The 13623-nt window shown below is 35.9% G+C and overlaps 1 protein-coding gene across 3 annotated transcripts; it reads left to right on the top strand.

The window, feature by feature from the left end:
• The first annotated feature begins 1184 nt into the window (after positions 1–1184).
• LOC107031634 (nodulin homeobox) lies at positions 1185–13580 on the top strand. Of its 3 annotated transcripts, none has more exons than XM_015233068.2 (18): positions 1185–1331; positions 1524–1643; positions 2471–2596; positions 2706–2864; positions 3684–3767; positions 3855–3974; positions 4106–4324; positions 5216–5347; positions 5475–5570; positions 6635–6796; positions 7880–8171; positions 8251–8373; positions 8451–8520; positions 8783–8840; positions 11218–11739; positions 11836–11870; positions 12357–12910; positions 13135–13580. In XM_015233068.2, the coding sequence occupies exons 2-17, from the start codon at positions 1569–1571 to the stop codon at positions 12886–12888; spliced, it is 2805 nt and encodes a 934-aa protein (XP_015088554.1). In that variant the 5' UTR covers positions 1185–1331; positions 1524–1568; the 3' UTR covers positions 12889–12910; positions 13135–13580. The 3 variants fall into 3 exon arrangements, with proteins under 3 accessions (XP_015088554.1, XP_015088553.1, XP_015088556.1); XM_015233067.2 differs by having other exon boundaries at positions 8239–8373; XM_015233070.2 differs by lacking the exon at positions 6635–6796 and having other exon boundaries at positions 8239–8373.
• The last annotated feature ends 43 nt before the right edge of the window (positions 13581–13623 follow it).

The raw sequence follows: 13623 nt of genomic DNA, 5'->3' as shown, positions 1-13623 counted from the left end.
TGTAGTATGCGAGAGGTCTAAGTAAACCTCTCTCTCTCTCTCTCTCTATATATATATATATATATATATATGAAATTTTCATTTTAATTATATATTATTTTTTCCCAAATTGAACATATAAAATAACTTTGTTATTTTTAGTCAAATATTTTTACGACAAATTAATAAAATTTGAATTGTTAATTTATTTTCACGTAAATAGTCTGGCCAAATCTTGGTAGTTTTTAGTACAATATGTTCAAGCCATAATTATGAATTTCATCCAGTCATGATTATGTATATGGATCAAATCAATTCGATCTTTTAAGTATTAAATCAAATCAAATTATTTATATCGGTTCTATCAAATAATTAAATTTATAAATTAAATTAAACTAATGAAAGTCGAGTTTTCCAATCTCATTCTTTTTTAAAACTTTCTCTAATTATTAATTTGTTTTTTTGATTTTTCGAACTTTCAGAGTTTCTGGTAAAATCTTAATACAAATATTATTAAAGTCAAACTAAATCAATTCTGATCAATTTTTTCAACACCAACTAAAGTAAATTCAAACCGCTAATCAATTTTTTTTCATTGACTCAATTGATTTGAGACAGTTTGTTAATTTTTCTTGTCCACCACTAATTTCAACTATGTATTATAGCTATATATTTCAATTGTATATTCTTTTTATGGTCAAAGTTATAAATAATATACTACGAGAAGTAAACAATCTATTTCTACGTAGACGATTCACAATTTTTTCAAGCTTGCTTTACTATATGAAAAATTGATATGATTTTGGACTAATGGTTTTTGAATATAAGAATAGGCAAGAATAACAAATAAAAGAAATGTTTTAAAAACACATATAATTATCTAATATACACGATAAACGTTGTAATTGTTAAAAGTAAAACTCAATTATATTAACATAAATATTATTATTTTGGGATTATCTAAATGTTAATATAATGAGGAAGATACTATAAAATTATTGCTTACTAAAATAGTAAATAATGCATGAATATGAAACTTATAAAATAATTATTTTGGATTCGTCTATAGAAATAAATAAAGCTTATGTTATTATATCAAATAATGCAATGTAATAAATAAAATATTTGGATTTAAATTTATAATAAATACTTTTCTTTGATAGAATTTTAATATGCATCTTAAATTAATCAGAAAGTGACAACAATATATTGATTTAACAGTCAACTGAGATAATATATAAATCGAAGAGCATAAATCTAACAGTAATTAGAAGAATTAGTCATTAGTGTGAACTCCATTTTCTTCTTCCACAGACACAAGCTACTTCACTGGTGCAATTCGAGAAGCTCAGGTTTCGTTGCTCTTTAATTTTTTATCTGATTTTGGGTGTGATTTTTTTTTTATATTGTTGAGTTTGTGATATTTATACTTGTTAGGCATTTGGGGTTGTTTAACCCTTTTGATTTGGTACAATTTTGGTGTTATTTAGTTGTATTTGAGAGTTTTGGGAAGAATTTTAACCCTATTGGGTACCCTTTTGCAGTTGGGTTGGAGCATTCTGGTTTCTTCAGTTTGGGGGATTTCAACTATGAGGATTTTGAATGAAGAAGGAATATCATGCAGCACTGAGCTATTAAGCTCTACTGCAAAACCCATCGATCCTGTAAGTTGAAGCAAAAAAAAAAAGGGGGGGATTTATTTGGCCATGAAAACTGCGAGTAATTGAAAAAAGTAGTAGTTTTTTTTTTAAAGTGAAAATTGAAGTTGTGTTTCGCCATGAATACATATTGGAGTTGGTGTTGAGTTTTTGTGAGTAATTTGGACATTTTTCCGGAGTTGAACGCCCGAAAAAAGAAAAAATTGCCACAGTTACACACTTGAACTTAATTTTTGATGCAGTAGCAGCTAACCTTTTTGGTGTTTCTAAAGGGGCACTCACTGATATTGGTCTGTAAAGACTAAGGAGTATGAATGCGTGATAGTTAATAGGGAGGAAGATGGGAAAAATTTAATTGCAAAAAATAAGAAGAGAGAAGTTAATATTCCCAAAGGAACAGTTTCTATTTTGTATGTATGTATGTATATTTTTTTTTGAGTGTGCGTGTGTGCGTGTTTACTGTTTTGAAATGTTTTACCAGTTTAATGGAATCAGAAAGAGGGAAACATCTGTTGCATGCTTAAAAATAGTGAATGTAGTTGCATTTTATTCACCAGCATTCAATCCAACGAAATAAATGTCTGAGTTTCTGATGCTTATATATGTCGAGTGCTATCAGATTGATTGTGTAATGGGTTTTGGATAAGTAGAAGTAAGATGGAATATGCATTGGAAATTTGGAATGAAATGAACATATAAAAAACAGAGTGGATATGGAGGATTCACATTGCCAACCCCAACTAGTTTGGGATTGCGATCCATATGACCACTTATCAACTGTTCAGCTGTGCTCTATCGTGCATGTTTATCTCATATATTTCTTTTGATAATAGGCACTTGACCTAATTTCAGCTGTGAAAGGACTACATGGTCTCAGCTCTCAGGAGCTGAGCAGGCTTATAAGAGAAGCTGAAAATAATATGCTTCAATACATACCTGAAAATGGGTTAAACATACAGGTTGAAACTCTTAATGGCCATGGCACTGTGTTATCTTCTTTATTATTCCATTATGGTTAAATTATGTTTTTAGTCTTTTAGGCTTGCTGACACATTCTTATGTTTGTAGATTGATGTAGAAAGACTTGCAAGATATCTTGCTTTGCACCTTATTGCGGTGATTTTGGGATCGGAAGGAAATGCAGGCTTACTCAAATACTTGCTATCTGGTTTTCAACTGTTGCACTCCTTGGGTGATCTAGCATCACGCCATCCAAAAATAGAACAGGTGACACCTTATTATTTGTTTGTTTACTTATGTCATCAGCTACACTGTTTTGTTTTACATGAAAGTTAGGTAATACAAGAGCCGATTTGATGGTTGTTATATTCTATTCTGTTGCTCCTCCCGTTCTCTTTGTGGGCAAATGGAGTGTTTGTGTTTCTCTATAACATTAATGTATTGGGATAAGAAAAGGAGAAAAAAAAGGGAAGGTTGTCAAGCAAGATAATAATAAAGAAATCATAAACAATTAGTAGTTTTTGTTGCTCATTTTACTGACACTTACTAGTTGGGGAGTTACAGTTTTTCTTTGTTGACTGCAATTATCTTTACATTCGCAAATGTATTGAACAATGTTGTGTTAAATATATAACATCTATATCATGTAAATTTAAGGAATCGATGTTTGGAGTTGCACCAAATGTAGATACCTCACGCCTTGTATTCTGAACTCATTATTCTATTTGGGATGAAAAGAGTCTATTTGAGCATGGTTTTGCAGCTGTCATGGATATGTTTGTTATGTGTTGCTGTATTGAATGTTAGTTGTCTCGAGTTGCTGATCTTGTGACCTGCGAATTTATATTTCTCAAAAGGTTGCACTTTTGACATTCTACAGCTATATAATTAAGAAACATAACTTAAATTTCCTATAAATATATACACATACAATTCTTCAAAGCTGAATAGTTGTGAGTGCACTTATACTTGTATATTTCCATTTTACTTCATGTTGGTGAAAATGTGAGCAGGTCATGGACAATTTCCTATTGTATGTTGTGACAAAAAAAAGATCATGCTGAAATCTGTATTTACTTGTTTCAGATATTGCTTGATGATGTGAAAGTATCAGAACAGCTGCTTGATCTAGTCTTCTATTCTCTAGTTGTTCTCTGTACTTACAGAAAGGTTGTTTTCCCCTCACCTAGATTTTCAATATTTGTATTTCTATGTTATCTGTGATGAGGACTATTTAACACTATCTCGTATTTTCAGGTTTCAAATGATATGGTTCTCTTGCATTCTACATTGGTTGCTTCCAGTCTCTACTTATTGACTGTCTGTATATCTTCACAATGGCTTGAGCTTGCTCAAGTTTTGCTTGCATATAACAAGGTTAATTTCTTTGTGTATGAATAATGAAAGTCTGTCACGTCGGATTAAAACAAGAGTGTGCTACGTGTATGCATCACTTTTGTATTTGAAAGATTGTTCTGAGACTGAGGAGCATCCTCTTTCTTTGGCAGGTAGATGTACTCATGGATTCTGCCTTTGCTGCTGTTACTGCTGATATCAAAATTCTGCAGAGGAATTTATCAGCTGATCATGCTCATTCCAGGCAGGCATATGGTCTTAAAGCTGAAGAAACTTTAAACCATCTCTGCCAGCAGTGTGAGGCTTCTCTACAGTTTCTTCAGTCACTATGTCAGCAGAAATTATTTCGGGAGCGACTTGTTAAGAATAAGGTTTTTCCCCAGAATTATATGGATATTTTACCTGAAACGAAAATGACTGCTGGAAACTTGGAAAAAGAATGGCTTTTTATTGTTCAGGTTTAGCCTAAGTAGAGTGAATCTACAATTGTCTAATAGAGCCAAACATGATGCACAAATGAACCTGTCATTTTTTCCTGATGACGTGGTGTCTGGGCTAGCTTTCGCGCACCTCGACTAATTCCACGGGATACCTTCCACCAGCAACAAGTACTAGGTAACTCTGTCCACCAAGGCTAGGACAGATGGGAAGAATCACCTATTGTTTTGTTTTGTCTCCGCTGAGTTTTGAACCTGAGACTCAGGGTTCTCAACCACTTCATTGACCACCATGCCACACCCTTGGTGCAATGAACCTGCTTTCTTTACTGAGCATCCTTGTCCCTTGACATGCTTTATGATATAGTGGATTATGGAATAAAGTTTCCTATCTCATGAGAACGATATGATATAAAAACAGAATAAATTCGACTAAATGTAACTACTGCAAGTTCAAGAGAGAGTACTGGATTACCTATCTTCAACTTCCTCTTGCTGTCTTGGTCCCAACTCATACTTCAACATTTATGTTATGTGTTTGCTGTGTTATCTCACTTAAGTTGTCCGAATATTTTCTGTTCCTTTTTTGCTTTTACAGCACTATGAAGCTATTTACCAGCATATAAAACTGATTGAGGTCTGGTAGTAGTAGTTGCTGAAAACTGATTTTCTTGGCATTTATTGTGATGAGTTCTGTTCATAATTCGTGCAAGCATTTGAAGTCTTCAATGTGTTTCTTAACTGTCTTATGTGATTAAAAAGATTTCTTATTTTAACTTTGTGTGTTTTCTTCTTAGTGAATTGAGTGTTCTTAATCAATGGCAGGAGTTGAGCAGCAAAGGCAGAGTTCTTCTGTTGGCACAAGTTGTCTTGCGCTTAGACGTATCTCCCTTAGTTACAGTATCCTCCTCGATTGTTGCTGCTGTATCAAGATTGAAATCTAAAGTATTAACTATTGTAAGTCCAACTGGTAGTGGGATCTTCGGCTGTTCTTATTGCTCGAGGCTTTGTGAATTTTTCAGAGAACAGTTAGTATAAGCTTTTTTTTTGTAGGAATGAATTTTAATGCACCATTTTTCTGCAGTTGTTGAATCTTTGTGAAGCAGATAGTCTATCTTACTTGGATGAAGTTGCCAGCACTCCTGCAAGCCTTGATTTAGCAAAATCTATTGCTCTTGAGGTCTGTCTCTAGACACTGTTTTTTTCTCTCTTTTCAAGTTGCTACCCGGGGGTGAATTATTTAGTGTGAGACAGACAATTTTTCTTTTTGATGATTAACTATTGGGTGTGACCAGTGGATCTTTTGGTTCTCGCATGGCCCGTTATTGACTAACTATTCTTGATTTATAGAAGAATGACAGATTTATCTTCTCTTCCCCTAATCAAAACTCGTCGCACTGACTTGTATTGTCCTTGTGGCTATCAACTGGCCACTGTGATAAAACCAAGATTTGATTGTTAAATTAATATTCATATCATGTATGCAGACACCAAAGTAGACAATAAATCACACTAACTGATATTGCTGTAGAAACTCAACCTCATTCATTTTCAGTTTATCTTGTTCGCATGGACACTACCTGTTCTTATGTTAGTTATAACCTTAACTTGTGCAAGACCGGATTGACGGAAGTCATTAATAAGTCAAGAAAACTAGAGAGACTAAACAATTTTATAAATTACATACCGGTAAAGATAAACTTTAAGTCAATGGCCCTTTGGAGCAATAAAAGTTCCCAATCCTCCTTAATGTGAAGAGGTGACCATGTCGTGGAAACTCCAGGATACCTAAATTTTTTGATTTTATAAATATGGGTTGATTTTTTGTTGATGAATCATGTGCACTCTATCTTAAAGAAAACCTAGCATAAGGGGGGTTACAAAGGAGACAACTGATTGGGGATGACATTATATAAGAAAGGGTATTTACAGATAGGATAAAAGAATTACTCATTGTTAAATGGCATGAGGTGGGCACTGCCCCTGCTTGTGATGGAAAGACAACTTATGGAAATCACTTTGAAAGCTCAACAGTTCCCACCAATAAAAAAAATAGCTGCTTTAAGAGGTTAAAATAACTCAATTTAGATACTGTATGTTATATCCTGCTGGATGCTTGTTAAGATGTAAATAAGTCTCGAACTGCATGCTAGTGTATCAGTCTATACTGCTACTTATCTTTGTAGTTGGAAATTTGAATTTATCAAAGCAGACAGCTCGTTTGATGCAATTTTGTTAGTCTAGGTTCTTAATTTACTGAAGAAAATGTTCGGAATGGATGTCCAGCAATCTGTCGCTCCATCAGACAAAATTTATCCAAAAGGACAGTTACAACTCAATGCAATGCGGCTAGCTGACATCTTCTCTGACGACTCAAATTTTCGGTCATTTATCACCACTCACTTTGTAAGAAGATACTTTTTCCCTATAATAGTTGCTAAAGGATTTTCCTGTAACACAATTGCCTTGTTTTGGAAATTCTGCATCATGTCCATGACTACAACAACATACCCAGTGAAATCCCACAAGTGGACAAGTGGGGTCTGGGGATGGTAGAGTGTACGCAGACCTTGCCACTATGAGAACTGCTCTGTCCTTCCCTTTGATCGTATTCAGTGAAATAAATCTCCCATATTGATCAACCTTTAGGGATAGAAAAATATTTGTAGAATAATCCCTGCATCTCCAAGCTTTGTGGTTCTTTCCCCTGAAGCCTGAAGATCCAACTGAGTGCCCCTGTACTCAGTACCATCCATCTCAAATGGTACCTAGCATTTTCTACCCAGTCGTACCATGTTTACCCTCTGGATCTTGCCTCCGTGATGTCGTAGGATTTCCCCCCTGCTCGAAAGTAAATTCTGTTTTCCATAGAAATGAAGGAAGAGTCTTAACTGAAAGGAAAAAAAAAAGAGAATGGAGATCTCTGGCGGAGGAAGTCCATCGGAAAGAAATTTCAAAGTGCAGAAGGAACTTCAAAAAAGGACCTCAAAACCTGTGCCTGAGAACATCTCTTGACTTCTGTCTATAATTGTGTTTTCTGTTGGAGGAGGATCCCTGCTAGTATTTGGTGGACCATACGGAAGGAGAGAAACGAGAGATGTTTTGAGAATAGGAACAACAACCTGCAGGAAGTTAAGCTTAAGTGTATTTTGTTGTTCTGCTTTTGGTATACAAATGTCTACTCCAATGAAACTGAGTCAATCATAGATGTTGTAGGATCCATTTAGATTTGGTCCAGTTTTTTGGATAGATTATACTTCCTTTCTGCTTTTGTAAATATGGTTTTTCAGTACTACCTAAGTACTATTTGAAATACAAATGTTACCAGTTTCAAAAAATAATTGTGTTTTCTGTTCAAGAACGAAGTTATCTCTCTCTCTCTTTTTTTTCTTTATATATATATAAAATATATTTGTTTTTATTTCCATGGCTATTCTTATCTCCCAAGAGATCCAATTTTCAAATTTACCTTGTTATGCATTCCTTCAGACTGAAATTTTGACGGGAATCTTTTCTGTCACGCATGGAGAGTTCCTTTCTACTTGGTGCTCATCTGACCTTCCAATACGTGAAGAAGATGCTACTTTGGAATATGACCCTTTTGCAGCAGCTGGATGGGTATTGGATTTGTTTCCATTTTCTGATCAGTTAAATGCAATGAGTACAGAGTCAACTTTTGTTCCTTCCAATGTACCTAGACTGTCTTATCCACATCAAAGAACATCGTTGTTGGTCAAAGTATTAGCAAATCTCCACTGTTTTGTTCCTGATATCTGCAAAGGTATAAATTCTTGACTCTCTTGATGTATAGTACTGCTACCTGGTTATTTGCTAAATCATAATACTAGTTCTGATTGCAGAGGAGAAGGATCTTTTTCTTAACAAGTTTGTTCAGTGTTTGAGAACAGAAGTTTCTAATACGTCAGAAGGTTTTATATCATTTTCTGATCCTCAAAAAGCAGCTACCGTTAGGCGAAACCTTGGTAAGCATCGCTATTTTGAAGCATGTCTTCCAGTTTTAAGTTATGTGCTTTACCATTGACTTACTTGTGCCTGGTAGGTTCCTTGTTAAGTCACGCAGAGTCCCTGATACCTACTCTTCTGAATGAGGAGGACGTGCAGCTTTTAAGGTGACTAAGAATCTGGCTTCCTTCTTATTCTCACATTTGAACCTTAAAGTTTCCATCTTGTATGATTTTCTTTGTGGTTGCCGTGTTCCGTAACTGCAACATCATGCTCACTATGGTACCATGTGTTGCTTGATCCATTAGACTCAACGGCAGCATCTTCTATAGAAGGCTCTGCATCTTGTAAAAAGATTATGCAAGAAACACAATTGGATCATTTTCTTTTCTAATATATTAATACTAATGTTGCCACATTTTTCTGAAGGGTGTTCATCACACAGTTAGAATCTCTGGTTACTCCGTTCACAGAAAACCGAGTTCAGGTAAATCCTCTAATTCTCTTTATTTTTTTCTCATTTAGTAAATCTGTTAAAACTTTTAGAGAATGATTGAGTCTGGTGATGAACATATGTCTTATCCACAAACGCATCCACAACAAAATCCTTTTTCCCTTATTTATAATACTGCATTACTTATTTACTGGACTCTTGCCGTGGAGCATTCACCAGCCCTTAGTAATCTTGTTGATATTGTCATCTTGTCCTAATTCAATGTGATATTGAACTAAGCTTCTGGATAAAATTTAGGGAAGCATGTTTGAGGAATCCTTGTCTTGTAACAAGCTGTTAAAACCTAGTCTTAGAAGATTATTAGGTGTATTCTGGATTTTCAATTGGTGTAATCCAATTTCACCTGCCAGCTGTATTTCTTGTTGAATTTATTGTATTCCTTGGATTAAATGTGACTTATTTTATAATTAAGCAAATGTCACATTAATTCTTAATTAAGTAGTGCAAAATTTGATCAATTCTGTCACTAGAAAGTGGCGTGCATAAAGATGACTAATTAGCTATAATCTTGTAGGATACATAGAGTAGTATTCTTTTAAATCAAATATATTATAAACAAATAATATATAAGTTGGGAGATAAAGTTTTAAACAAATAACTAACAAGTTGGGAGCTTAAGGTTTAAACAAAATAATCATTAAGTTGGGAGATTAAGTTCTAAACAAATAATCAATAAGTTGGGAGATTATTAAGTTTTACAAAGTTGGGAGGTTTTGAAGAGGGGAATAGAGTTGTGCCGAAGATGTTGCTTATGTGAGCAGTTTGCTGAGACAATTAGCCATTCCTTCCTACCCAGTGGCATACCCACCTTTGGCTGAGAGGTGTCAAACGACATCCCTTCGTCGGAAAATTACTTCAATTTTGGTTTAGTAAATACATATGTAAGCATTGACACCTCTTGATATCATGGGTTCTAGTCATTCTTGCATAATTATACTTGTTACTACAACCATTGACACTGCTTAATAACAATCTTGAGTCCGCTACTGTTCCTACCAGTTTCAGAGGTATAAGCTGGACTGTTCCTGAAAGAACAGGACAAGCTCTAGAAAGTTGGAATTTGGAGGGCAATGGAAGCATAGACAAGAGCAGATTGAGAATTGTCCCAGCACTTATTTGGTGGACCATATGGAAAGAAAGTCCATTGCACAAGCTTAATATGAAGTGCATTATCACTTTTTGCTATTGGTGTAGTTCAGAGTATGTAGGTGATCCTGTGGCTATTGTAGACATCCTAGGATCCTTATAAGATGAAGGAGAATCTAGTGATAGTTTTGCTTTTCTTTATGTTTTGTTTGATAGGCACACTCCTGTGGTATAGGATATGCTGTAATGTTTTGGTTACCAGCTCTGAGCTGATGATTGATATACAAAACGTTACCTTTATCATAAAATGTTATACAAAGTTGGTCTTCGTTTGGTGACATGATGTGCACCTGGACTGTTTTGTGGCAAAATTGGTAGGGAGAAACTCCCTCTTTGAGATACAGCATTTCAAGGACTTATCACAAGTAAAATGCATTTCCAGGGTACTGTTTCACACTCACGTCTTTAAAAATATTTCTAGGTTCTAACATACATAAATTGTGGTTCAAGGATATGGGTTCACTTCGTTTAAATAGTTCTAGGGAACCTCTGCTGCTCCTTACTCATTATCCTTGAAAGGTTGCTAGTTTTGGCTAGACGAAGAGAATAACGACAACATGGGATCCTGACTATTTCTGCTTTGCAACTCTATCTGGCAGAACTGTTAGAGAGCACCTAGTTGGACATTTTAAATCTTTGTGATCCTTCTTTTCTAGAGGGTTGTGTCGCTGTCAACTTGGAGTCGTTGTTTATCATACAGTAACATTGTGACAAAATTGGTATCAGACACATGCTGAGGGAGAGGAGCAGTTGGCCCGAGGAGGGGGAAGTATTGTTGTTTATTCTTTGGGAAATAAACAACAATACTTTGGGTGATATGGTCATATATATGCGCATAAATTTTACCGTCTGGCAAAGAGATAAGAAGTTGTCTATGCAATCATGCAGGTCTTCTCAATAATCTGGAATTCTCTTAGGGAGAAAATAATGACTATGAATTTTAGTTCTCAAAACAAAATAAAATAATGAATATGAATTTCTTGTGAACCAAACATGATTGTTCCTGCATAATGTGACCACTTTGTTAGCAGAAATAGATATTTTGCTGGCAAGTGACTCAATCAACTGAAGGATACTGTTAAATTCGACATAATGATGGCTTGAAGTTTATTTTACCAATTTATTCTAGTGGGCTTTTGTTATCATTCGTTAATTGGCTTAAATTTGATTTATAGGAACGAATTAATATTTTCTTTTTCTCCAGGAGGCTCAGAACCTGGGGGGATACTTGCCCCCTCAACTCAGGGAAGTATCCCTGGATCTTAACAACAGAAGTGCAAACTCTAGAGAGGACATACTGGATAATTCATCTCTGCAAAGATTGAACCAACTCAATTCCAGGACCAATGACGCAGGTCAATCAGGTGAGGCTGGGACAAAAGGTGAAATGACAGAACACGAAAGATTTATAGCTACATCTATAGAGATGAAGGATATTGAGACTCAGAATGTGGAAACGAGTGGGTCCGATTCCAGCTCCACGCGAAGTAGGCACCCAACAGATCAAGTTGGGAAAGTTGAGCAAATAAATTGCAATGGTCCTGGAGAGGTTAGAGAGGACGAAACAGTTGAAGCTCAGCATGAAGAGAAGCAACAAAGGAAACGGAAGCGGACCATAATGAATGATAAGCAGATATCACTTGTCGAGAAGGCCCTTATGGGGGAGCCTGATATGCAGCGAAATAAAAACTTATTAGAAAAGTGGGCTGTAAAATTAAGTGATCATGTATGTCACAAGCCCCATGCACTTTGTTTTTGTTTCTGCTCTTTTCTATCAACTAATTAGTCTTTTCTCCCTAATATGTTCCTGCTTTGTTTCCAGGGATCAGAGGTTACAAAATCACAGCTCAAGAATTGGTAAGGGCGATATTTCTTTTATTTTCTTAACACCTTTAAATAGTTTATCTAGATCTATTCTACTGTCAGAAGGGTGTGGGTCTAAATATGTTTATTACGAGGCTAAATGATTTATTCTTTTTAGTTTTTACACCTGTGTACTGCTTTCCCATATGAGTGTCAGCATCCATGAAAACCCAAGTTACTGTTACACCTCCTATTATCTTGTGAAAGATAGATGTCAGTCCAATGGCATGCTGAGTCGACAAAATTATCTAAGAGCCTATCAGAGTTCTACTGGTGTATCGAACTGCAACTTTGTTTTGCTGCATGTACTCCTATCTAATAAGTGTGCCGTCTATTGAGAAAATGCACAAATAAGTCACTTATTCTCCGAGAGAGAACAAAAGAAAAGAAGACATACAAATAGGTTTCAATCTGATTTAATGAGGTATGTCTCTTATCTTGTTGTCATGCTGAAGAATCGTTTCCATTTTGAACACACAGGCTAAACAATCGGAAAGCAAGGTTAGCTCGTGCTGCAAAGGATGGGCGTGTGTTGTCTGAAGGGGATAGTCTTGACAAACAAGGTGGGTTGCTCACTCTGCTACCTTGTGACTCACCTGGAAGTCCTGTCGAGGATGTTGGTATCCTCTCTGCTGCTAGAGAAAATGCACCGAGGCTAACTGGCCTGGCACCGAGCAGCACTTGTCTTACAGAAAACACAACCGCTGTGCCTGCAGCTTCATCAGAACCGGCAGTGTGTGTGGCAGGGGATTATGTTGTGCTTATAAACGAGAAAGCAGAAGAGATAGGAAGAGGAAAAGTATGTCAAGTCAGTGGCAAGTGGTATCAAAGGGACCTGGAGGAGCTAGGGACCTGTGTCGTGGATATTATTGATCTCAAGGTTGAGAGGTCTGCTAAGCTTCCTTACCCATCAGAATTAACTGGAACATCATTTGATCAGGCTGAAAGAAAATTTGGTTTCATGCGAGTCTTGTGGCAGTCCAGCAAGCTACTTGTGTTGCCTGCTCGGTGAATAAAAAGTACTTGAGTTCTGTGTAAGAATTACTCAACTCTTTCTCTGTTGCCTCTTGAAACTTCTTGCCAAACTTGTTTGATTGTGTATAAATTACTAAAGCGAACACCCATTACAATGTTTACCTACTAGGTTCATGTTCCAGGTACTTCAAAAAAACGAAAGCTGGGAGTGTGTTTTTTCTAGATTTTGTTTTAATTGTCTATATCATTCTTCAGCTGGTAAAGCCTTTCTGTATCATTACAGATTGATAGTTCCTGAGGAAGATTCGAGGTTTACAAGTTGGCGGGCCTATGAAGATTGTGTAGGGTCTTACAATTGTATCTTCCCCATGCTGTCACTGTGCAGGCCATTATATCTGATTCTCTTGATCTGGAAAACTATCCAGTCCTAACTGAGAGGTGTTACTATCCTGGTGTCTTGTTGGGGCCGTCAGATTTCTCGGGATAGTCCCCGTCCTACCGTGCATGATGCAAACCTTGATGTTTAGGATGTACAAGGCCCAGATTCTGAAAGACTGGTCTCAGTCATTTGCTACCTGTACATTGTGGAGGTTTAGGATGTACAAGATTACTATTTACTGTTCTCATGCAACATCTTGTATAACTTAATATGGTAAATTTGAAAAACAGGATGATTTTGTCACATAATTTGACCTTACAAAACGGTGTTTATTTGTTTCTTTTACTCTAGTTTGAATTGCTCATCGTCGTACCAAGCACTGTACTCTTCAGG

The sequence above is a fragment of the Solanum pennellii genome, chromosome 9, assembly GCF_001406875.1.
Source record: "Solanum pennellii chromosome 9, SPENNV200".
Taxonomy (NCBI): Eukaryota; Viridiplantae; Streptophyta; class Magnoliopsida; order Solanales; family Solanaceae; genus Solanum; species Solanum pennellii.
Note: the sequence above shows the minus strand (reverse complement) of the source record. Positions and strands in the feature narration are given on the sequence as shown.